This window comes from Populus alba, chromosome 17 (genome assembly GCF_005239225.2).
Source record: "Populus alba chromosome 17, ASM523922v2, whole genome shotgun sequence".
Classification (NCBI taxonomy): domain Eukaryota; kingdom Viridiplantae; phylum Streptophyta; class Magnoliopsida; order Malpighiales; family Salicaceae; genus Populus; species Populus alba.
Genome location: NC_133300.1, coordinates 13,378,394 through 13,402,237, shown reverse-complemented (window position 1 = coordinate 13,402,237; position 23,844 = coordinate 13,378,394). Strand labels below are relative to the sequence as shown.

The following is a 23,844-nucleotide window of genomic DNA, read 5'->3' as shown; positions in this document are numbered from 1 at the left end:
TTTTATTTTTTAACCAAACACCTTATATATTTTTTTTATTTAAAAACAATTTTAATAACAATTTTAACCAAATATATATTTTATCAAATCAACTACTACTAAAATTAATTTTTTTGAACTTATTTATTTCATACAACAACTATAAAAACTACCATAATATCAAACATATTTTAAAAATAATTTTTCTAAAGTTATTTTTTTCATATCATAATTATAAAAACTACCACAATATTACTCTCAAACTCAACTAGGCAATTTTTTTTGGTTACACCATTTGCATTCTGTTTATTTTTATGTTTTAAAAGTGTTTTTGAAAAAAATTAATTTTTTTAATATTTTTTGTTTCAAATTAATATTTTGATATGGTAATATTAAAAATAATTTTTAAAAAATTAAAAAAATATTAGTTTAATATTTTTTTAAATAAAAAATATTTTAAAAAATTAATTATAATTATATTTTCAAACAGTAATCACCCGGAAAAAAAAAGGTGTGATTTATCATTTTTTTAATTTTCAAAATATTTTTTTATGACTGCTATTTTTATTTTTATTTTTTTAAAACCCTCAATGTTTTTTTTTTTAAAAATATTATGTGGCCATGACATTGTAAAGCTGGGAAACAATGCTAAGTCTTGTAATTTTTTTTTTTTTAAAAGAGAGAAACCTGTCCATTTCCATAGTCATAGGAAATTGCTAAGAGAATGCAAGAACGGAGGCATTGACCATAGATATAGAAGACTTTGAAAACTCCGAAACAGCCTCCTTTCTGGGGATTTATTCGATCTCTTCTTTTCCCATTACTATTACTATTGATGCACAACACATCAGTTTTTCTTCTTCATCTCTCTTTTTTATTGAAGCTTGGATTTTTGAGCCAAAAAGAGATTGGCCCAGATCAGTTTTAAACAAAAGTAAGCTAACCCATCAAGAATTTTCAATTCTGTTGAATGTTTGTTTTAGTTTTTTTGACGACCCAGTTGAGGATTTGGGTTTACTTTTGTGCTCAAGGGAGCTTCCTTTTGTATTTTTGTGCTGTTGTTATGCCCCATGCAAGTTATTCATCTTCTCTGAGTGGTTCTTTTGATTCTATGGATTGGTTAGAGGAAGAACTAGTTAAAGCTTTGTAAGTTGCTGTGATTTGTATGAGATTTGTTATTAAAGATTTAGTAAGCGTACCTGTATGTGTGTCACTTCGTGTTTGTGATTTATTTATATATTTGTGGCCTCCTGCATGATTTTGTTGTAAAAAAAAGGTTAATTGTGCTTGTAATTTTGAATGAATTCATCTGGTTATAATTGATTGCTGATTTTGATTGCTAGAAATTTAAATTCAAAACTGTTTCCTCAATGGTGTTTCCTTCTTTGCATTAGTTTCCTGTTCCAGATTGCTATGCTTTCTGCATAACATATTTACATGGGATAAATTCTATTTTCATTTGGCAGAGTACCCAATTCAGGATCTTGGTCAAATATTTGTCTTTGTAAGGACCCAAATCAAGAAATTTAGAGGGCTTGATTTCTGATAGAAAATTCAATTGAGATAAAAGGTCCAATTAGAGGTGGGTGCCTCGATTTTGAAAGACTGAATCTTTGAAAATGGCTGTGGTGCAAGATCAGTTAGAGATCAAGTTTCGATTGACTGATGGATCAGATATCGGTCCCAAAACCTTTCCGGCTGCTACAAGTGTTGCAACCTTGAAGGAAAATATTCTTGCTCAATGGCCTAAAGGTTAGAAAAGCTTCAAAGGATCCCCCTCCCCCCCTCAAATTCTAAATTATTGTCTTTTCTCTTAACTGTTTCGTTATGAAATTTTGCACAAATTTTATTAAACTGTGTCTAGACAGACATGTATTGATGCTGGGCTTCTCTTTAAAACTTTGTGCAAATTCTGTCTATCTGTGGTTTACTATTCGGAAGCGACAACCTTAACAAGAGGAAGTACCATAATTGTTGCCTTATTTTTTGAATCAATATGTATACACATTCCATTCTTTGGAGTCAGGCTACTGCAAAGTACTATGTTATAATCAAATTGATGATTTCCCAGAAATCCTTGATTTCTCCAGTTCCAATTATTGGATACATAGACTTCATGCATTTTTGTTCTTATGAATATTGATGAAAATTTGTAACGAAATTCTGAAATCTGAATTGATAGACTACACATTTTGCCTCAAACAAAAACTGAAGTAACAAATTATTTAGTTTAGTTGTTTATTCATCTTTGTTGGTAATTTGGATTTTCATACTCTTCTTTCTTCAGTTAAATAATTTACGAATTTAGATGGAATAGGATGGCACCTCTGAGACTCTAGTTTGGGTTGTGAACATGGTTGTTTTTGTTCATTGGCAATCCAGTGGGAATGCAGCTCTGTAAAGTGAATGCATCTGAATTTTCAGTTGCTGGTTATTAAGAACCACTGTCAAACTTGATAGCATAGCAATCAGATTTGTCATGTAATCTTGCTAGACAACTTCTTTTAAGTCTTTGTTTTTGTTGCTGTTTATTCCCTAGTAAAGACAAGATTTTACACTTGTGTGAACTTCGATGCTTTCTATAGTTTTAAGTACCTCCAAGAAATATTATTCAAGGTACTTAAAAATCTTAATATTTATTTGACCAGAAAAGGAGAACGGTCCAAGGACATTGAAGGATGTCAAGTTAATTAGTGCAGGAAAAATACTGGAAAACAACAGAACAGTAGGGGAATGCCGGAGCCCACTGTGTGATATCCCTGGTGGTGTTACAACCATGCATGTTGTTGTTCAGCCATCTTCTGTAGAGAAAGGTACAAGCATTATCCATCACCCGAAATAATGATGGCCAAATTTTTAAATATATTCTTTCTTTCCAATCGGCTGTTTCTTGGAGCCTTTTGGAAATAAATTATTATTTTTTATTTGAGCACCGTGCAACTAGCATGGCTTGTTTTGTTTTTTGTATAATTTTTGTAGATTCCCATATATATATATTTTTTTTGTGAAAAAGCCTAGTTTGTGGTTTTGAGAATGGTACCCTGCCCAATTCTTTACCCTCTTTTGGTCTATTATGTTAGACAGATGGCTATTTTTGTGGCTTTGTATAATGTATACCTTGTTATGTTACAGACCAGGGATGGCATATAAAAATGGTTGCATTTCATTGAGTTCCCAAGCATCTTATAAATTTTCAATGCAATAGTTTATGTCAATTCAACTCAATTATTGGCCATTTCAAAGCAACATTGATGGAAAGCTAACTTTTGCAAACTATACGGGCGATTACATAATTTTTTTGGCCTTTCCCTGTTGTATAGTTTATTTGAATATCGATTTTATTTCTAGTGTCTTATTAAAATTTGTATCCCTTTGTGGCGGAGCAGGGAAGAAAGGGGCAAATCAAGCAAAGCAAAGTAAATGCATTTGTGTTATATTATAATTTGCAACACCAAGAGCAGGAATGACATAAAGGTAAATTAGATACATGACAGTCCATTTCGTCTTCAATAAAACGTGGTGCTCTTTATGTTGATTTTTGTGTTTCTTTTTCCTCCTTCTGTGTTTCTACAGGAAGAGAGTTTGGTGCTGGTATGAGATAACAAAGTTAGCAAGTTGTCGATTTGATGAGAAGCAATAGCATTATGAACTTTTATAATATAGATCATACATAGGTCGGGTCATACCCAACCCATTTGGTATACGGTGATTGTAGTTAAGTCGATTCAACTCTGCTTTCAGGCAACTAAATCTCATATTTAGCTGAAAATTTCACAGAGGCACGTATCCCAGATTTTACATTTTGAATTTGTGTCACCTTGTCATGTATCGGTCGTAGTTGTACAATCTGAGGAGGTATTACAATTCACGTTGGCGGTCATCATTTACGTAGTTGAATGCTGAAAAGCTCATGACTGTTGTGGAATGCAATAAAATTCTTGTTTCATTCTTGATCAAGTGGATGGGGTTTCAATGTCTAAGGTCAAATGTAGTTTCTGAGTATTGCTTTCTTAAAGAACTTTCATGGTATGAGTTTGTTGGTTTTCCAGTAATTATTTTGTGCCTGAGAACCTTATATTTGCCTTTAACGTTTGTTGCACTTAATTGTCCCAAAGCTACAACATATGTATAAAATACCATGCAAGAAACCAGAGTCTTCCTCAGGTCTCCACTTGGTGCCCTCAGTAGACTTGTCAAATTTTGATGGAGCTATCAAATACCAACTACCAACCTTGACCACTTAGTTTTTTCTCAGGTTCTTACAACCTTCTTGCCCAATTTGATTGATGTTCTGGTTGTCTACGGCCACCTATTTGAATCTCACATGCATATTGTTGGAAGGTTTTGTCTAGATGCTGGCTGTCAAACTTGTATCTTCTATATGCTTGGTGGCACACTGGTCATAGATCTAAAATAACCATTGATGGGTCAAAAGCAGAGAGCTAATCCTAACTTTTCCTTCATGGTGAAGGTAAATTATGTGTAGGTGGGTATGAATCATGAAAATGTCAAATATGGTGGGTTGATGTGATTTTGGCGCATTCAAAATAGATTCATGACATGGTTTACATGTTTACTTGATGATCAAAGCACAAGTAAATTTTTTCTGCTGATGAGGGAGTCACTTTCCTTGGTTTTGCATCCAATCACTTTTTAGATCCACTCTTTGAGGGTCAAGATATTAATTAATTTCTCAGAGATTAACAATATCTTTTTCTTTCATTTTTAAATCAGAATGATCCATCTGTTGATGTGTTTAATGTGGATCTTTTGAAGAAGTCTAATATATTCGAAGATCATTATCTTTATTGAACCCTAAATAACAATTGTTGCTAAGATTTTCGGATGTTAAAGATAAGAAAAAAGACAAGAATCTTTTGTGGTCCCAGTAGATAGATATCTTGAGTTTGATTTCCACATTTCATCCAAGAAAAGATCCAAAACTGAAATAGACAACAATCTTGTCAGTCGACTCAGGCCACCTCTTAAGCCCAGGCATCACAAAATTACTTCTACTTCACAGGGTCCATACAACCTTTTATGCAAATCGAGTGGACATATTTAGGCAAAATTAAAAGAGGATTAATTTGAGGTTAAGATTTTATTGGAAAGCTTTCTCTAGCATAAGATATATAAAATACAATATTATTATGTTTAAAATCAATTATAAATGAATGAAAAATTGATTTTAGTTGGGAGAATTATAAAGCTTAACAAAAATTTTTAGTAGCTTATATAATGGTGTCTTAGAATGTAAAAATTAGGTCCTATGACATCAGAATTTTAAAAAAATAGACAACCTATGATTATGCCCTTTATCTTTGTTTAAGATTTTTTTAAGGGTATTCTATCCTTTTAACTTATATCTAATTAATTTTAGATGTATTTGGGGTTGAAATTATGATTTTATTTCTTCATATATAAAATAATAATTTTATATTAGAATTGAAACCCTAAATTAAATTAATTATATAATTAATTTTTCTAATTAGATTAGGATTGAATTAAAATATTTAATTCAAAATTTTTTGAGTCTTATCATGTCCAAATAGGATTAAGATTTAATTAAGTGGTTTAATTAAATAATATTTAGATAAATAATTTTTATAAAATAATGAGAGTTTTTTAAGTTGTAATATCTTATTTAGTTAATCCTAAAATAGTTCAGGATATTAATAAGAATTTTAATGTGATTGATTTTCTTATTAAATTTTTAAAAATGTTTTTCACGGAATTTATGTTAAATAAAATTTATTTTATTTGAAAAATTATCAAATTAGATTTGATTGAATATTTAAAAGTGTTAGAGATATTATTTTATAGTAGCATATAAATTTAGTAATTAGAATTGAAGCATGTAATGTAATTTATTATGATATTAAAATGTTTTTATGCATGATGGATGATTATGGACATTAAAGACCGATGTAATTGTGTTTTTATTTGATGGTTGAATGGTTGCGATTTTTATTAAATAGAATTTGCGTGTCCCGTCTTTTTTTTTTTTTTTCTGGGTTATAAATTCTTTTCTCATCTAATTCCCTTAAAAATATAAATCAAGGTTTCTTAATTAATTATGTAATTTAGAAATATAAGAATTTAGATAGAAAATTATTTTTTAATCCAAGATGAATAAAGAAATGACAATAAAGGCTACAACTAAAATGCTTGCAAGGGACTTATAAAGATTTGCAGCAGCTAACTAGGATTTGACCATTTAATTCCCTTTAATGGCTCGAGAGAATTAGTTTAGATATATTTATAATCATCCAATAAAAATGACATGACATGGGTGTATGTTTTATATATATATATATATAACTTGTTTAATTATTAAATCCCTCATTGAAATATTAAGTACATGTTTGAGAAAATTAAAAGCTATTTTTCAATTTTATATGCATAAAACTAGAGTTTTATCTATGGATAACTTGTTGAGTCATTCAAATTTACTATTAATCGAAAATGTTTAATGCTATAAAATTGGGTTCTACTTAACTAACTTATATAATTTGAATAAGTCATTCATGATTATATGAGGTTAGAGGCACGGGTTAGGAAAAATATATAAGACATGTTTAGACAAAGAGTTATTACTTAATTGATCTAGGAGTCATATAAAAATGTAATTGATAAACTATGTTATCTATCTAATTTATTTATTTTTGATTTGTTGAGTCACTCAAAGTAAAATAAATTAAATAGAATCCTAGCCCACTAGGAAAATATAAGCGAGATTTTTTGAATTAATATGGAGAGCTATTAATTTGCAAGAAAATAGTGGGATATCAAATTATAATTAAAGACCTTATCTAAATTTAAAATTTAAATATTTATACATAAAACTAATGCTCTCTATCTTTACATAAATAGGTTGGTAGATCAAAATGAGCAGTAATATATCCCTATGAAACATACTTGATGTTAACAAATTATCTTGATCAAATTTCATGGATTGACACTGAAATGTAAAAATTGTTCTCAAGCAAGAAAATAATGTATGTTCTTGAAAATCAAATTCCAAATACCCATGCTAAGGACGCTGAAAAAGAAGTTAGGAATGAACATTAGTGTCATGTTGATGATGATGAACAAATAATAATTCTAAAACTAATGCTAAGTTGTCACACGCTATGAATAAAAAAATAATTATTATTAAATGCAATTATTTAAAAATGATTTTTGGCCAAATAGGATGTGGTGACCACATCAGGATCCAATACAAACAAGAAAATAATTTTTTCTTAAACTCCTATGTTTCCACAAATAATAAGAAACCTTCCTATAGTTTTGGAATTCATAAAACACTTGGAAACATATTCCATTCATAATCTCTCCAAACCTCAAGTTCATAATCTCTAATTATTGTTGCATATTCAAGATTGTTCTTATCTTTTAGCAGTGATGATACACTTTAGTTGACGTCATCAAGATCTGAAAATCATGTTAGTAGCAAGAAAATATATTTTTACACACTCCCTTATGTGTTTACACTCAATAGATGTCATTTCTCTTATGTTTCACATAAAATTTTAGTTTATCACTATAATAATCTTACCTTTCATCTTTTACCATTGAATCTAAAACATTTAGTTCTTTAAGGAACTAATTAACAACAAATCAGAAAATTAACAACTTAGTAGCTCAATCCAAACAAATATATGGCTCAAGAAGCGATGTAAAAAACTAAAAACTACCAATAGAAAACTACAAACAACAAAATAAATTGGTGTGAAATATGAACGATACAAAAACATCAAAAAAATATAAAATTAGGAAAACTAATGAAATAAGATCAAATAACCCAAACTAAGAAATATATTATTTTTTTGTAGCAAACTCGAAATTAACATCGAAATAAATTTTTTTTTTGACATAAAACTACCTGGTAAGAATTTTTTTTTTTTTTGTAATTTCCAAAAATAACCCAACAAAATATATCCAAATAATCCCAAAATCAATACATGACACTAAAATATCCCAAGAATCAAGAAGTTTCAGATTTGAGTTGTTGAATCCAAGATTTGATGAAAAACCTTAATTTGCAACCTAAACCCTTCCTTTTTTTCTTTCTGCTTATATGATTTCTTTGATCTTTCTTCTTCTTTTTTAATTGTAGACAATCATATAAAAAATTCATCTTCTTTTTTTTTTTTTAATTTTATTAGAACTAGGTGTTAGATGATGATAATAATAAAATAATACGAAAACTAAAAGATAAATGGATATAAGTTGATTCTAAAGCCTTACTATAATATTAACTGATGTGAATTCCGTGGATTTAAAAATCCAGAAACTTACAAGCAAATCAACATTTTCCAATAAAACTAATTCAAACTTGTGATTGAGCTTAACATAATAATAATCTATATTGAGACATAAAAAAAGCCAGGCATATGAGTTTTGCCTTCTAGACCCATTCACGCATAGCATTTTTTTTAATTAATTTTTTAATTAATACCCTCTCTTATTTTTAAATTATATATCACTAGCGAGTAAAATTAACCTTACAAATAAATCAAATAAAAAAGAATAATTGAGATAAAATATCTATACATATATTTATTTTTTTTATTTTTTTACAAAAAAATATTAATTTTTATTCGATTTAATTTAATCCCCTAGTTTTAAAATTCCTAATACAAAAAAAATAAATCTACAATAGCATTGACATTTTTTTATATTAAAAATTAACTTAAAGTACTAGCAATCCGTGAAAAAACGAAAGCCCAAATCATTATAATTTATAAAATGAAATATCTCCATCGCATCAAAAGCTAAAGCGTTCATTACACTAACAAAGTGCCACGTGTTTGAACAAAGTAAAATCACGCTTTTCTACCAATTTTGAGAGCTTTCAAGAAGTATCCACGGACCCCCTCCCTCTCTCTCTTTTATCTTCTCTTCTGTGTTTTAACAAACAGCACAGGTTTCGCTTACTCGCTACAGCCTACGATTCATGGAATTCTTTTTAATTTTATTCTCTTCTTCATTCTCACTCTAAATTAAAGTAAAGTCCTTTTCTTTCGCTTTAATTTCTTCCAGCTCCCTTCTCTCTTCTTGTCAATCTCCAAGTTGTATTACTGGCTTGCCACCTGCTCAGCCAAAATGGCAACCACCGCTACAGCGGCGTCGTTTACCGGAGTGAGTCTGTGTCCTTCCTCATCATCCCCCCTTTCACATTCAGCTTCCATTAGGAATGCTTTGTTGCCTCGAAAGTCTCTTATTAGTTTCGCTGGAAGGTGGACTTCTGTGAAGTCGCTTGAGTTGAAGAGAAATGTTGCCCGTTTTCAGAGGACTAGTAGACCCACTTCCTTTGTTGTTAGATGTGATGCTTCTAATGGAAGGGTAAGTAAGTAAGTATGTTAACTATCTACAGTAGTCATGCCAATTATTGGATTTTATTTTCTATTTTATTTCTCGACAGATTACACAGCAAGAATTTACAGACATGGCATGGCAAGGAATTGTATCTTCCCCAGATGTGGCGAAAGAGAATAAACATCAGATAGTGGAGACTGAGCATTTGATGAAAGTCCTCTTGGAGCAAAAGAATGGCCTTGCTCGCCGTATCTTTTCCAAGGTTGGGGTTGATAATACTCGTCTTCTTGAAGCCACCGATAAATTTATCCAACGCCAGCCCAAGGTAATGTACTACTCTTTTATCTCCTTTCGTGCTTATTAGTACCCATCTAACATGTTTTTGTGTGGGTTCAAGTGAAGTTTTTGGCCAAAAATTTCCTTGCTTATGGAAGTTGAGATGTATTGTGGTGTTGCTCAATCATTTGATCCCTGATTATCAAAGCTTTCTTTGCAATGTGGTGTGTAGGTTGTCAATCTTCAATACAATTTAAGGCATTGATTATAAGATGTCTTAGAAATCTGACCAGCACATGATTAGTACCTTAGTGTTAAAGTCATGAACACCAGGTTTGGGCACTAGAAAAACTGGCTGACACATTTTACGATCTGTATGTGGACCCTCCCTTATTTGAAGCTAAAGCATGAAATGTGATCATGTCCACGAACCTATAATTTCACAGGTTTGAGATCTCATGTCTGGAGCTTTTATGATGATCACATTATCACTTTATTTCTCTCTGTCTTCTTATGTTAGGTTCTAAGCGATTCTGCTGGTTCAATGTTGGGACGTGACTTGGAGGCCCTGATCCAACGAGCCAGAGAATACAAGAAAGAGTATGGGGATTCATTTATTTCTGTTGAGCATTTGGTTCTTGCATTCACTCAAGATCAACGATTTGGGAAGCAATTATTTAAAGATTTTCAAATATCTCTACAAACTCTGAAACCTGCTATAGAATCCATAAGGGGACGCCAATCAGTTATAGACCAAGGTTGAATACTTTCCCTTTGAGCGTTTTTTTGTGTGTGTGTGTGTTCAAGATAATCTTGAAAGCAATGAAGCTTTTTCTTTCTCAAGTTGAAACTGTGATATGATTCAAGTTCTTGTTAATGGAACAGCATGCTGGGGTCAGGAGGCAGGAACTATTAACCATCTGGGTTGAACTAATGTTCCTGGGACAAGGAAAAATTTCTATTTTTTCAATATGATTCGTGGTTGCTAATAAAATATTGTTTTTTATGTGTCTTTGTACTCAGCTTCATATCTGTTGATAAATTATTCATAGTTTTGTTTTTTTGTTTCTCTCAATGCTTAAAATTCTGCATGAAGCATATCTGAAATGTTGTTAGTTTGTTACAGATCCTGAAGGAAAGTATGAAGCACTGGAGAAGTATGGAAAGGATTTGACAGCCATGGCTAAAGCAGGAAAGCTTGACCCAGTTATTGGCAGGGATGATGAAATCCGTAGATGCATCCAGATTCTCTCCAGGAGAACAAAAAACAATCCTGTGCTAATTGGTGAACCAGGCGTGGGGAAAACTGCAATTTCTGAAGGGTAAGCATTTAAATGCTTGATTCTTCACAGAGGCAATAACATTAAAGTAGGATCAACTGGGATTCTGGGTATTTCTGATAAATTGGGTTCTTGATCTGATAAGTTTCTGACTTTACTTCTAATCAGTAATTGGCCTTAAAAGTTAGTTGAAATTTTTCTGACTTGCAGCTTAAACAAACATCCTCAATGTTACTCTCACTATATTACCTATCTCATAGAACATATTAAAATAGTGAAAATGGTACTTAAGTTTGTGTTGAGTCCCAAGTGAAGCATGCTTGTTTTACGGACCTGGTTTGAGCTTCTGGATGCAGTAGGATGTTTTCATAGGGGGTGGTTAAATATTTTTTTTGTCTAGTTTGACTGCCAACTGGATCTGCTTTACATCTCGGTGGTCTATTTCTAGAATGTATAGATTACTCTGACTGTACTTTTGGACAGGCTTGCCCAGAGAATTGTGGAAGGGGATGTACCTCAAGCTTTGATGAACCGCAAGGTGCATTCTATATGCCCATTTTAAGCTCCACTCACTGGAACTATTCTTCTTCTTTTTTTCTCTCATGTTATTCAGAGGAGAGGCTGCATTGTCCATAACCTGTGGTTACTGTTTAACCTGGTAATGATTTCGTTAGATGTTGCTTTACAGCTAATATCCCTTGACATGGGTGCACTCATTGCTGGGGCAAAATATCGAGGGGAATTTGAGGATAGATTGAAGGCTGTACTTAGGGAAGTCACGGATTCAGATGGTCAGATTATCCTTTTCATTGATGAGATTCACACAGTGGTTGGTGCTGGTAAGCTGTATATCAGATATCTTTACTTTATCCCATTCCTTTGAGCTTATATGTCTTTATGGAATTGAATTCTCTCAAAGTAGAACTAAATGTATTTTTTCTGAGAATGCCATTACTTTGTGGCACATACCTGAAATGTGGATGAAGTTAAAGATTGGAAGCAGATTATTCTTAATATAATAGAGAATGTGAATGTGATCCAGATCAATACTAGCTGTCCTAAATGTGAGATGAGGTTTGTTAATGAACTGTTGATGATATATCTGATAACAATAACGACCTTCTAATACTTGTCTCAGGTGCCACAAATGGAGCGATGGACGCGGGCAATCTCTTGAAGCCTATGCTTGGCAGAGGAGAGTTGCGCTGCATTGGTGCAACAACACTGGATGAGTATCGTAAGTATATCGAGAAAGATCCTGCATTGGAGCGTCGTTTCCAGCAAGTTTATGTTGATCAACCTACAGTAGCGGATACAGTATCTATACTCCGGGGACTGCGTGAAAGATATGAGCTGCATCATGGAGTCCGTATTTCTGACAGTGCACTTGTGGAAGCAGCGATTTTGTCTGATCGTTACATCAGTGGAAGATTTTTACCTGACAAAGGTAAAACTGATGCACATAGATATATAACAGCCTAAAAGGCTGGAAGATAATTTATGTTGTTTAGATCATTCAATGTTGACTTCCTATAATGCATGTTTGGCCAGCAAGGTAGGATGTGCAAAAGCAATAGTATGCCTGTTTGTCATTATCCCAAAACTGATGTTAAATCTCATTATCATATGCTAAATTTATATAGAAGAGATATCAATTGTCCATAAAGTTTGTATTTAAGTTTTATATTTGGTCCATAAACTTGTGTGGTTTGCATGAACATGTATATCATGCTTCTACAACACCAAATGTGTCTACAATTCATTTATAAGAAGTGCAAGTCCACAAAGTGCTCATGTATTTTCAAATTGCAGCTATTGATCTAGTTGATGAAGCAGCTGCAAAACTGAAAATGGAAATTACTTCAAAGCCTACTGCCCTTGACGGAATCAACCGTTCAGTATTAAAGCTGGAGATGGAGAGGTTATCTCTTAAAAATGATACGGATAAAGCTTCAAAAGATAGGCTGAGCCGCCTTGATGCTGAGTTGTCCCTGTTAAAAAAGAAACAAGCTGAGCTGACAGAGCAATGGGAGCACGAGAAGTCTGTCATGACACGCATTCAGTCAATTAAGGAAGAGGTATTATTTTACCATGAAGTTAACTTTCTCTTCATATATACTAGATAAGTCAGCATGAGAATGATTCTGTTGCACACTGCCACGCGCACAAGTTTTGAAAAGACAAGCAAAAATGTTGTGAGTGTGAACTCCAATGTAATTTAATTATTATCAAAACAAAATTACCAAAAATCATTAAAAAATAAGTAATAAAATGCCTATTGATGTGGCAATCTCAAAGCTAATGTTCATTCCTTTGCTTTATACAGATTGACAGGGTCAATCTTGAGATTCAGCAGGCTGAGCGAGAGTATGATTTAAATCGTGCTGCTGAATTGAAGTACGGGAGCCTGAATTCTTTGCAACGCCAACTTGGAAGTGCTGAAAAGGAGTTGGATGAGTACATGAAGTCAGGAAAGTCCATGCTGAGGGAAGAAGTTACAGGTGATGACATTGCTGAAATTGTTAGCAAGTGGACTGGCATCCCTGTTTCCAAGCTTAAACAATCTGAGAAGGAGAAGCTATTGCATTTGGAAGAAGAGCTGCATAAACGTGTGGTGGGTCAAGACCCTGCAGTGAAAGCAGTAGCTGAAGCCATTCAGCGATCTCGTGCTGGTCTCTCTGATCCTCGCCGTCCAATTGCTAGTTTCATGTTCATGGGCCCCACTGGTGTTGGAAAAACAGAACTAGCTAAAGCCCTAGCTTCCTATATGTTCAATACTGAAGAAGCCCTTGTACGAATTGATATGAGCGAATACATGGAAAAGCATGCAGTTTCACGATTAATAGGTGCCCCACCTGGTTATGTAGGGTATGAGGAAGGGGGCCAGTTGACAGAGACAGTTCGTAGAAGGCCATATGCAGTTATTCTCTTTGATGAGATAGAAAAGGCTCATTCTGATGTATTTAATATCTTCCTTCAGATTTTGGATGATGGTAGGGTGACTGATTCACAAGGGCGCACAGTCAGTTTCACAAACACTGTCATCATTATGACTTCAAATGTGGGTTCACAATATATACTTGACACTGATGATGACTTGCCAAAGGAGGTAGCTTATGAAACAATTAAGAGGAGGGTAATGGATGCTGCTAGATCAGTCTTCCGACCTGAGTTCATGAACAGGGTTGATGAGTACATAGTTTTCCAGCCTCTGGATCGTGATCAAATAAACAGCATTGTCAGGTTACAGGTATGTTGGGATTAGTTTGTTTGGGCTGATCATATTTTTCTTTAGTGAATCTCCTTGCAATGTGCTATGAATTATTACTACATAAAAGTGGTCAGAGCTTGTTTGGTCTATTCTTGATCGTATTACCCAAATTAATAATTGTGTTTTGCATCCTAGTTTACTGCAATCATCTTGCAGCCCGTTAGATTAAGATTGGGACTTGGTAAATGAGCCTGCCTAGCATTTAGCTGAATTGTAGTGCTTGCATGTATATGTTCCAAGGTGTGCTGGATCTTTCACAACTCTTCATGGAGACTCATGGGAAATAACCTCTTTCTTTGTTAACAATGGAGCAATTTAATTTGAATTTCAATGTTAACCTCATTATGCTTTTTACACTGAGTGTAGCTTATTGCATGATGATCCAGTTTTGATGCATTTTACTGACTTCTTATGCCATATTTGCTTGTGCGTTTCAGCTTGAACGTGTCCAGCAAAGGCTTGCAGACCGGAAGATAAGAGTATTGGTTACCGATGCAGCTTTAGACCTTCTTGGGACTCTTGGATACGATCCTAACTATGGTGCTAGGCCAGTCAAAAGGGTGATTCAGCAGTATGTTGAAAACGAACTTGCCAAGGGTATCCTGAGAGGGGAATTCAAGGATGAGGATTCTGTCTTAGTAGACACCGAGGTTACAGCATTTGCTAATGGGCAGCTCCCCCAGCAAAAGCTAGTTTTCAAGCGTCTTGAAACTAGTGAAGAAAAAGCAGCTGCAGAAAATCGAGTTTTCTCACGAACTGTCTGAATGTTTCTACCTGCACTACACTATATAGGTTTTATACATTTTGTGTAGAGGGTTCGTAGCTCATGCTAAATGGCTTTTTCCATCTTGTATGATGTTTCCATTATAAAACTATATGGCTTTTCCCATCTTGTATAATGTTTCCATTATAAAAGTATAGGTCTCGAGGTTTGAAGAAATAAAAATACAGGCTTTTTATGCCTTAAGTGGTTGCCAAAGTTAGGGGCGATCTAGCAGCCCTGAAGTCTTAAGTGCACTAGAGAGCGACGTAATAATTTATTTCATAGACCAGAGTTTTCATGCATGCTCCAGTTGAGGAAATTGGCTATCCATATTGACAACATTGCTTTTAATATTTCATTTCAATTAAGCTGCATGAATCACTAACGAAATTTTGTGAACTGGAGAAAACAATAGAAAAGGTGCGAGTAAAAATTGATCGTAGAAAGTCATTTCTGATGTATTTTGTTGTGCTGCTATTATGACCTGACGAATTGGCCAGTGCGTCTCTATATCTTTTGAACTCAGAATCTCGTTATCATAAATTGCTTAAAGTCATGATCTTAGAGAAAACATCACGATACGATGTCCACGTCTTCTGTTGATTAGCAGCAGATGTCTCTTAAGCTGCTGATGTCATGTTAGTGAGACAGTCTTGCTGCAAGAACACTTTCTGCATTTCACTCTGCAAAAAGGACAAGAGATAATAGCCAAGACATGTTCAGAGAGATTGTCATCGATATTTCTAGACAAGAAATAAATACTCTCTCGGTAGATTGTTCAGCACATGGGCAATCGGGGGAATTCGGAGTGGCTCCGACGGCTTAATTTGCCAGCCCGCTTGGCTCACAGTGCCTTCCATCATAGAATGTAGAGGATATACCATTGTGCCACCTTTAGAATCAAGGAAGAGGGAGCACTGAAAATGGGATATTTTGTGTAACTAAAGATAGGCATGGCTCATTTACTTTGATATATCATGGCACAACTATGTCCCGTGATATTTGCAGAGGTCAAAACAACGATCGACAGTAAGCTTTTTCATTTGTGTTCTCTTCCTTGATGTTTAGTTACAGTACCAAGGATATGATTCCATGTGGATTATCTACGGCAGGTAGAAAACCTGCTTCTTTTAGTTGAATTCTTCCGCAAGCTCTGGAGCATCAAGCCCCCATCTGGTTTTAGACCGCTCTTGCCCATTTTCATGTACAGCTTCTTTGCTAATTCAGTCTTGCCTCTTAAACACATTCCATGGATAACAGCATTGTAGAGGGAGACATCTGGTGCAACTTGCTGCAGATGAAATGGAATTTATCAGTTATTTCTGAACCATTTGCAATGCTATAACAAGAAAAGGTCCAGATACAAAGGTCATTCATCCATGGCAGTTCTGCACCTTAGTTTGACAGAAAGGTTTTGAAAGACCAAATTTTCAACTTGGAATTTAACCCTAAACTATATAAGCGTACAGACTTGGACTGACAATTCACAAAAATTCTTTTTCTGGTTCGTTAATTATCACAACTACTAGGGTAAAATATGATATTGATAAGGAACTAAATTATTCTGCTCCATCTACAAACGATATTCAATGCAAGAAATTGACTTGCAAGAGGCAAAACTTTTATGAAACTAAAATTCGGTAAAGCTAAGCAGCTCATCTTTTATGCTCCTGATTCCTTAACAGAGTCCAGGTTATGTGAATAAGTTTATCTAGAGTGAATTCAGAGAAAAGCACGGAGTTCATGAAGAGTGAAGGCTTGAAGACAGAATAGATTAATCTTTGTATGCGATTATTCCCGAGCACAAAAAGGATAGAATGTTCAGAAATAAACTTACATCTAGTATTTCCTCCACCTCATCCCAAAGAGATGCCCAAATGCAACTTCTTATCAACGACAAATAGGTAAATGTGTCTGGAGGGCACTTCTGGTGAACCATGTGCTCATAAACTTCCAAAGCAACTTTTGGCTTTCTAGCAACTTCACAAGCACCAATAACAAGATTATAGGATGCTGTTGAAACTGAAAGCCCAGAAGCTTCCACCTGCCATACAAGCTGAAGAGCTCTATCCCATAAACCGAGTTTCTGGCATGACATCAGAGCAGTGTTGTATAAATGTTCATTTAATAGAGAATTATGTTCTCTTTTTAGTCTGTCAAAGAGCTGAAGAGCATCAACATGTTTATTTGCCCTGTATAGACCACTGAGCAATGCATTCCATGTGTACTCATCAGGTGTATGATCCAAAGACTTGAGAATTTTAAAGACCTTAAATGCTAGTTTGATTTCCCCTGCTTTCCCAAGTAAATTAATCAATGCATTACATGCAATAAGATTTGGCTTCAGCCCATGATCCAACATATTTTGGAAGATATTCAAAGCCATGTCCCAATTTCCCTTCTTTGAACATGCACCAATAACAGCATGCATTGTATCCTCTCTTGGTTTCACACCATTTTGAACCATTTCGCTGTAAGCTTCAAGAGCTAGCTCGTTCCGACCACAACGAACAAAAATGCTAACTAACAGCGAGTAAGTAACTTGTGTTCCATGATAGTCATTTTCCTTCATGCTTCTCCATATTCTTTCAGTTTCAACCCAATTTTTCTCCTTGCCACAAACAGATATCATTGTGTTATAAACAATTACATCAAAATTCTTCTTCTCTCTGGAAAATGCTTCCAATTCAGAAAACATATCAAGTGCTGATTCACAACCCTTGGTACTTGCAACTGCTTTCAGTATTAAGCTATATGCATGGCCTGTTGTGATCTCATTTTTCTTCATGTACTCAAAAACTCTCAAAGCATCCTCATGCAGTTCGTGTCTTATAAGGCAAGAGAGAAGAGAGTTACAAGCATGTCTGTTAGGTTGGAGGCCTGAGAATTCCATGGACCTAAGCAACTGCAGTGCACTTCTAATCTTGTTAGATCTACTAAGCATCAAAATCCTTCTTGATAACTCATTTTCATCAGTTTCCTCTAAAAAATGCACCCTACTTTCATTCGCAGTAACCCTATTGTCTAAAAGTGATGGTGACTGAACAATTTTTTCATTATTAATATCCGATCCCTGCTGAAGTGGAAAATTCTGTCCGCAAGAATCCATGTCAAATTGGTCTTTTCCACTATCAACCAAGTCTTCTTCCTTTTCATTAGAAACCAACTCAGAATTGTCACTGACAATTCCCCAAGGAGGTAATTTTTGTCCAAGAGGATCCTTATCAAATTGGTCTATTCCTCTTCGAACCAATTCTTTTTGTCTGTTATCTTCGGAAACCAACTTAGATTCATTACAAGCTACCACGCCTGATACAGCCAGCGAATTTCTCATTGTAATGGACCCGAATTGCAAACCCATCTGAGGCATCTTCATTCGAACACATCCAAACCAAGTAAGGCCCTTCATTGACACGGAAACCACATTGAGCTCACATGTTCCCACATGAATTCTCCTTGTTTTCATAGCTGAACAACCATATCCACCACAGTAATAACTTCTACAACAATTTCTATCTTTACCATTGTTTGGAAAATACACACCCTTTTGACAAGCAAGCCCATGCCATTTCATGGTAACTAGCATTGAGTTCCTCAACAATTCTCCCGTAACTGAACTAACATAACATAAAAAAGAAATATGCAAATATTCACTTCAATCTAAATCCTCTAAAACAAGAACAAACCAACTCGGAAGCATCCCAATTGCACTACACACACACACTATACAATCCTTTTCATAAAAAAAAAAAAAGGAACTATCTTTGCTTCAAAATACTAAACCACCTGCAACTGGAAACTACTTTCATGTAAAATACTAGAAAGTTTCGAAAATAACATCAAACCCCCAAAAGCTAACTACTTGGGCACTTACAGTACTTCAACAAGAGTAAGAAATGAAACAACTACGTAGTTTTCAGAAACAACCGAATGGAGAAGACCCAGTTCAGTCGCAAATCCTGATCTTATAAAGAGCTATCTCTGTAGAAACAACGAAAAGTGAAAAGTGAAAATAGCTTTAGAAAGAGAATTGCTTTAGAGAGGGAAAGAGAGAGGAGGAGGAGAGGGAGGAGATATATAGGATTATCTGATGCGAAAGATTATTGTATAAAGAGGCAAACGGAGCCGTTTTATACAAGGAATATTCAATAACCATGTTAAACGTCATCGTTTGTGCCTCTTTGTATTTCACCTTAAAAAAAGCAAGCTTGCTTTTTACTGCAGGGACTCCTTTGTTAACAAACCAAAGCAAAACCCTATCTTTGCCCATAGTAGAAAAGAGAGAATCAATTGCAAGAAAAAGAGGGTCAGTCTTTTTCTTTGCGTAAAGAAGTTTAGTTGATGGGTAAGCTTCATTTTCTTTTTTCTTTTTTTTGGAAATTGTTTATAGCTTTATTTCTGCTTCTAAAGTTTATTTATTTATTTTTACATGCATAACATGTTTTATAGCAGAGGAAGGAGGGGGGGAAGAACAGTTTGAAGTGGAATCATCAAAGAGTGAGAAAGTGGAGGTGGTGAAGGAAGGAGTAGCTTCTATAGCATTATTGCCATCTGGGTCCATTTCCGGTCACTTCATTCAGCTGCCCCACTCCATTTGCTATGGTCTTCATGGCACTGGTACCCCTAATCCCCACCTCACTATGTATCTGTGTGTGTTTAAATGTATGCTTATGCCTAAGTGGGTCAATGAAGTGTTACTGGTCTGGAAAAAAGAAATGGATGCAAGGTCTGTACTTGAACTATGGACAGGAAACGAGAAAAACAAACCAAAGTTTCAAGTCTTTTATCCGCCAGAACTTTTGGTGCAAGGGAATATTTGGAACTTGGAAGAGTGTTGTTGTCAATAATATTTACTTCTCAAATTTTCTTATAATATTACTACAAATTGGTTTTCATGGTGTTGTTTGCGAGAAATTATAGATGCACCAGCGAAATAGTGCTTTTAGAGGTCTTCATTTACAGTGTATAAAGATGCTAAAAATTATACAAAGCATGTCTCTTAATATTTGGTTCTTGCTAATTTCTCTTTTCTGTTTTGGCTGATTTGTGAAAAGACGAAAAAGAAGAACAAGTTATTTTAAGAAACTGAAAATATTTAGAATCGTAAAGTCACACTGAAGCTTTTTGGTTATTTGAATGCACATTCTGGCATAAATTGTATTGCTGTTAAGACTTTCTGGCAGCTCCATATGCGGTACTAACATTCCAAATTCATTTGATGCTTTCGAGCACTCATTGCACTACCTGATGGTAGTCACCAATCGCACCATAGTGGAGTCCTGCGTTTGAACTTGCAATGATGATATAGCCTATACAATTATGAAAATGAAATGTATACATGTGACATTCTGAGTGTTTTGACATTCAAATAACAAGTGAATCCAAGTGCTTACACGTGCTGTGGAGATATTTTTTCATGACCTGGTCTATTAGACCAAACGAATCATGTTGGGGCATATCAGGTTGGACATATTACCATTGATGTGCCAGCATGATTGATTTGTTTTACAAAAACTGAGTCTATGTAAGAATTCTCCTGCCTAGAATGTTTCTAGATCTTACAGATATTTTCTTGAAACAAAATTTGCTTAGTGGCCATCTTCTGTAAGAATTGATGTAAAAATCTCTTTCCATAAAGACTTACTTTTGATATGTTTCCGTGAATTATTTTCCTATTCTAAACTAATTCTTTTATGGTGAAAAGAATTAGCTTGTGAGAGGGAGTGTAGCAGAGGAGAGGATTATCGCCTGATCAAACTTACAATTGTTGACTTCAACGTATGGCGTGTTTGTTTCTTCGTTTTCCTTCTGTAATTCTTTTCTTTTTTCTGGGCTGTTGTTAACCACCCTTTTGTTTGTTTTGGTTGTCTCTAATTTATAACAGAGTGGGAAAGAACAAGCTGTTGTGGTTGAGTGTAAAGGCCATGATGCTGCTCGATTCCATAACGTTGATCAAGCTCATGGGTAAGCCTTCTGGGATTTACTGTTAGTTTCAGATTAACATCTGAGTTGGGAATCAGTCCCATTTCATGACTCTTTTCTTTTATTTATTTATTTCTTTAAAAAAACAAACTTTCTGATGTTTTTAAGTTTGTTTTAACTCATGCAAGTTTATTATCTTCTGTATTTGCGCTCCATAATTAGTTTGTGCATGCAAGTGTGACATATGTTTCATCAATTGGATTATGGATAAAATGTCAATGATAAACCTCATCCCAGTAATTAGTGATTACTGATTTACACAAGCTATATTCTGATTGACTTTTAGCAATTAATTCAAGTATAGTTCATAAACTTCCATGTGTTCCTCAGAAATTATTGAATTATTTAAGCTTGATTCTGATAACATTTCGTGACAGCTCCTATCACTCACTCCAATTTAAATTTAATCCCTCAATGTATTTGAGCTTACTACTAGATCCATATCTTATTAAGAAACTGGGATTTGTTTCTCTGTTCAAATATAGACCCTCGGCGATGAATTATTGCATTAACATGTCCTATGTTGTGTGTAACAGCTGGGAAAAGGATATTGTAGGTATGGTAGAAGAAAAGCATGGGAAGAAAAAGATTCATGTTTCATTTGAGTGCGAGACACTGAAAGCTGACAAAGCAGCTGAAGACCACATCAAGCAGTTCTTGCCAAAATTGGCTGGGCTAGATGCTGTTGGTACATTTTTTCTATCTGACCTTACTGCCCACTGGATAATTTTTGAATCTTTTATTAGCCCAAGCAGTAAACGTCAACCCCTATGTGGCATTACAAGAAATATGCACCATATTCAGCATTTAACTGTCTTTTGACTGATTCAGCTAAATAATAGTTTTGTTTGACGAGCAAAACAAACTTAGCTTGTGTTCATGTCAATTTTAACAGAGAAAAGTGCTCCAGCTTTTAAATGTCACAAAATTTTCTGATTCCGTATCAAATTACTATTGACTTTCCAGAGCAAGCTAAATAATTTGTGACGCTTTAAACGACAGTCAAATTCACTCTGTCATTTTTGCACAAGTTTGAATCCTTGATCACACTCATCCTCAATTTAACAGATAGGACAGAATTATACATATTGAAGTATGGTCATGGCAAGTTCCTTGGAACCCATATGGCATATTGATTCTTATACTTGTTTTCACATTGACATATGGTGTCCCAAACTTGGAACTTCTTGAAGTAATCTTACAGCATTTGGTTTACGCAAGGCGATAAATGAACTGTTTAGAGCTTGAAAAGCCTTGTAAATAAACTTGCTGAAGTTTGAAATTGTGCAGTTAACATTGGGAGGATGAGTATTTCAGGATTGGACTTTGAAGCAGAGGATGCTGGTGTTAAGCAGACTATGATTCAGTAGAGATATACCTCTAATCCTTGTCTGTATATGCTACTGCATGCTATACGTTAATCTATGACAAGAAGCTAGTTAATCACATGCAGCTATACCTTTTTTGCGTTATCATAAAATAAGCAATTTAATGCTTGATTATGCAACCAAGTTTATCGAGACAAGTCTTCTTGATCAAATATGCACTTTGAAACCAAGGCTTTGATGATTTACTGCTTCGTTTCTCTTGCAAAGAAGAAGAAGAAGAAGATTTACTGCTTCATTTCCTTAAAAAGTGATTATTAGATTATTTTGTTTATCCTATTATTCATATCAGGGAAAACCATCCAGACATCCTGAACTTGAGGGCTCTGTTAAATTTAGTTACCAATTCTTTTTACAGCTCGATCGGCTCACTTCCAAATTGTGCCAATCTTGTGCACAATGAACAAATTCGGGTACAACTTTCTAAAGCGCAATTTAATTCACATTAACATCAGTCCTGTTCAAAAAAATCGTGTAGGCCACGTTAGGCTTTCTATCCTGGGGAGCTTAGGAATAGCAATTTCCGTGTTTGAGAATATAATTGTGGTTGTTTTTTAAAGTGTTTTTTATTTGGAAAAGTATGTTAGTAATATTTTTTTTATTTTTTTAAAAATAATTTTTGAGATCAACATATCAAAATAATTTAAAAATATAAAAAATATATTAATTTAAAACAAAAAAAATTTAATTTTTTTTTAAAATACTTTTGAAATGTAATATTAAACACGCATCTTTGTAGACGCTCATTGCATAGGGGAAAGATGAGAAGGGCAAAAAAGTTCAGATAGTTCAAAACCCAACAACAGGAGAAGGATCATTTTCTTTGTCATGTCAACTTGGGGTCTTGTCACTTCTATGTCCAGCACATCATAGTTTTGAAACCTGGTTTGGTGTTGACAGGTCAATTTGGGACCCGACTAACCCGTGGCTGGAATCAGGCCGAGTTGAAGAAAAAACACCAAAAGAAAAAATTCGGTGTGACCCAGCTGCAAACCTATTGACTTTTTTATTTTTATTTTTTATTAAAATAATATCATTTTGATTTTAAAAAAAAAATTGACCTAATTAACCTGGTCAAAACTCAAAACTTGAGCCTTGAACCGGGCTAACCACCATGTCGTATTTTAAAACTATGCAGCACACCAACTGCTTTGCTTATAAGAAGTTGGAAAATGGCACAGCAGAGGAATCCATTTTCATATGGCAAACCTTAAATTCAACCAGAGGACAGGCCAACAGCCCTACAATGAGAAGATATGCTAAATTCCTATTCTTATAAATTATAATTATTGAAAATAAATGAAAATAAATAAATAAAACTAATAGGTATCAATGAATCCACTATTCATTCCTACAGTGATTTCCCTTTTTTTAGTCCTTGTTTTTTTTATGTTTTGGTCCTTCAATTTTTTCTTCTTATGTGGTCCTTTTACATTGCTTTGATTTGAAATTGATATTGATGATTTGTTTTTCATGTGTGTATATAAAAGTCTCGACATATCGAGAAAATCGGTTAATTCTCAACTTTGTGAAATAAAATTCAATTTAATTGCTTTAAAATAATTCTAACTTCAAGGACCATATTTG

The 23,844-nt window shown here is 34.1% G+C and overlaps 4 protein-coding genes across 6 annotated transcripts; 3 read left to right on the top strand and 1 right to left on the bottom strand.

The window, feature by feature from the left end:
- The first annotated feature begins 648 nt into the window (after nt 1-648).
- On the top strand, nt 649-3,936 carry LOC118049562 (membrane-anchored ubiquitin-fold protein 2). The gene is made up of 5 exons (XM_035059598.2): nt 649-913; nt 1,446-1,731; nt 2,628-2,792; nt 3,366-3,453; nt 3,553-3,936. Exons 2-4 carry the CDS (start codon nt 1,599-1,601, stop codon nt 3,419-3,421), a joined length of 354 nt encoding a protein of 117 aa, XP_034915489.1. The 5' UTR covers nt 649-913; nt 1,446-1,598; the 3' UTR covers nt 3,422-3,453; nt 3,553-3,936.
- Nucleotides 3,937-8,837: 4,901 nt separating this feature from the next.
- LOC118049558 (chaperone protein ClpB3, chloroplastic) lies at nt 8,838-15,016 on the top strand. Its single transcript, XM_035059592.2, has 10 exons — nt 8,838-9,327; nt 9,407-9,625; nt 10,097-10,334; nt 10,703-10,898; nt 11,340-11,394; nt 11,545-11,695; nt 11,995-12,303; nt 12,669-12,934; nt 13,183-14,106; nt 14,565-15,016. Exons 1-10 carry the CDS (start codon nt 9,088-9,090, stop codon nt 14,889-14,891), a joined length of 2,925 nt encoding a protein of 974 aa, XP_034915483.1. The 5' UTR covers nt 8,838-9,087; the 3' UTR covers nt 14,892-15,016.
- A 531-nt stretch (nt 15,017-15,547) lies between these two features.
- On the bottom strand, nt 15,548-18,979 carry LOC118049559 (pentatricopeptide repeat-containing protein At3g29290). Its single transcript, XM_035059593.2, has 2 exons — nt 16,728-18,979; nt 15,548-16,181 (listed from the first exon to the last, which is right to left on the bottom strand). The coding sequence occupies exons 1-2, from the start codon at nt 18,474-18,476 to the stop codon at nt 15,990-15,992; spliced, it is 1,941 nt and encodes a 646-aa protein (XP_034915484.1). The 5' UTR covers nt 18,477-18,979; the 3' UTR covers nt 15,548-15,989.
- A 105-nt stretch (nt 18,980-19,084) lies between these two features.
- Nucleotides 19,085-22,397, top strand: LOC118049560 (uncharacterized). Of its 3 annotated transcripts, none has more exons than XM_035059597.2 (6): nt 19,085-19,235; nt 19,340-19,507; nt 20,595-20,668; nt 20,775-20,854; nt 21,409-21,556; nt 22,163-22,397. In XM_035059597.2, the coding sequence occupies exons 1-6, from the start codon at nt 19,232-19,234 to the stop codon at nt 22,178-22,180; spliced, it is 492 nt and encodes a 163-aa protein (XP_034915488.1). In that variant the 5' UTR covers nt 19,085-19,231; the 3' UTR covers nt 22,181-22,397. The 3 variants fall into 3 exon arrangements, with proteins under 3 accessions (XP_034915488.1, XP_034915487.1, XP_034915486.2); XM_035059596.2 differs by having other exon boundaries at nt 21,409-21,560; XM_035059595.2 differs by having other exon boundaries at nt 19,092-19,235; nt 19,343-19,507; nt 21,409-21,560.
- The last annotated feature ends 1,447 nt before the right edge of the window (nt 22,398-23,844 follow it).

Bases quoted from the DNA above. Each gene is read 5' to 3' on its own strand.
- LOC118049562 (XM_035059598.2), top strand. From the start codon at position 1,599: ATGGCTGTGGTGCAAGATCAGTTAGAGATCAAGTTTCGATTGACTGAT. The intron at 1,732-2,627 runs GTTAGAAAAGCT...TTATTTGACCAG, and splicing joins TCTTGCTCAATGGCCTAAAG to AAAAGGAGAACGGTCCAAGG. The intron at 2,793-3,365 runs GTACAAGCATTA...GTGGCGGAGCAG, and splicing joins GCCATCTTCTGTAGAGAAAG to GGAAGAAAGGGGCAAATCAA.
- LOC118049558 (XM_035059592.2), top strand. From the start codon at position 9,088: ATGGCAACCACCGCTACAGCGGCGTCGTTTACCGGAGTGAGTCTGTGT. The intron at 10,335-10,702 runs GTTGAATACTTT...AGTTTGTTACAG, and splicing joins CCAATCAGTTATAGACCAAG to ATCCTGAAGGAAAGTATGAA. The intron at 12,304-12,668 runs GTAAAACTGATG...TTCAAATTGCAG, and splicing joins AAGATTTTTACCTGACAAAG to CTATTGATCTAGTTGATGAA.
- LOC118049559 (XM_035059593.2), bottom strand. From the start codon at position 18,476: ATGCTAGTTACCATGAAATGGCATGGGCTTGCTTGTCAAAAGGGTGTG. The intron at 16,182-16,727 runs GTAAGTTTATTT...TTTCATCTGCAG, and splicing joins AGGTGGAGGAAATACTAGAT to CAAGTTGCACCAGATGTCTC.
- LOC118049560 (XM_035059596.2), top strand. The intron at 19,508-20,594 runs GTACCCCTAATC...TATGGTGAAAAG, and splicing joins CTATGGTCTTCATGGCACTG to AATTAGCTTGTGAGAGGGAG. The intron at 20,855-21,408 runs GTAAGCCTTCTG...TGTGTGTAACAG, and splicing joins AACGTTGATCAAGCTCATGG to CTGGGAAAAGGATATTGTAG.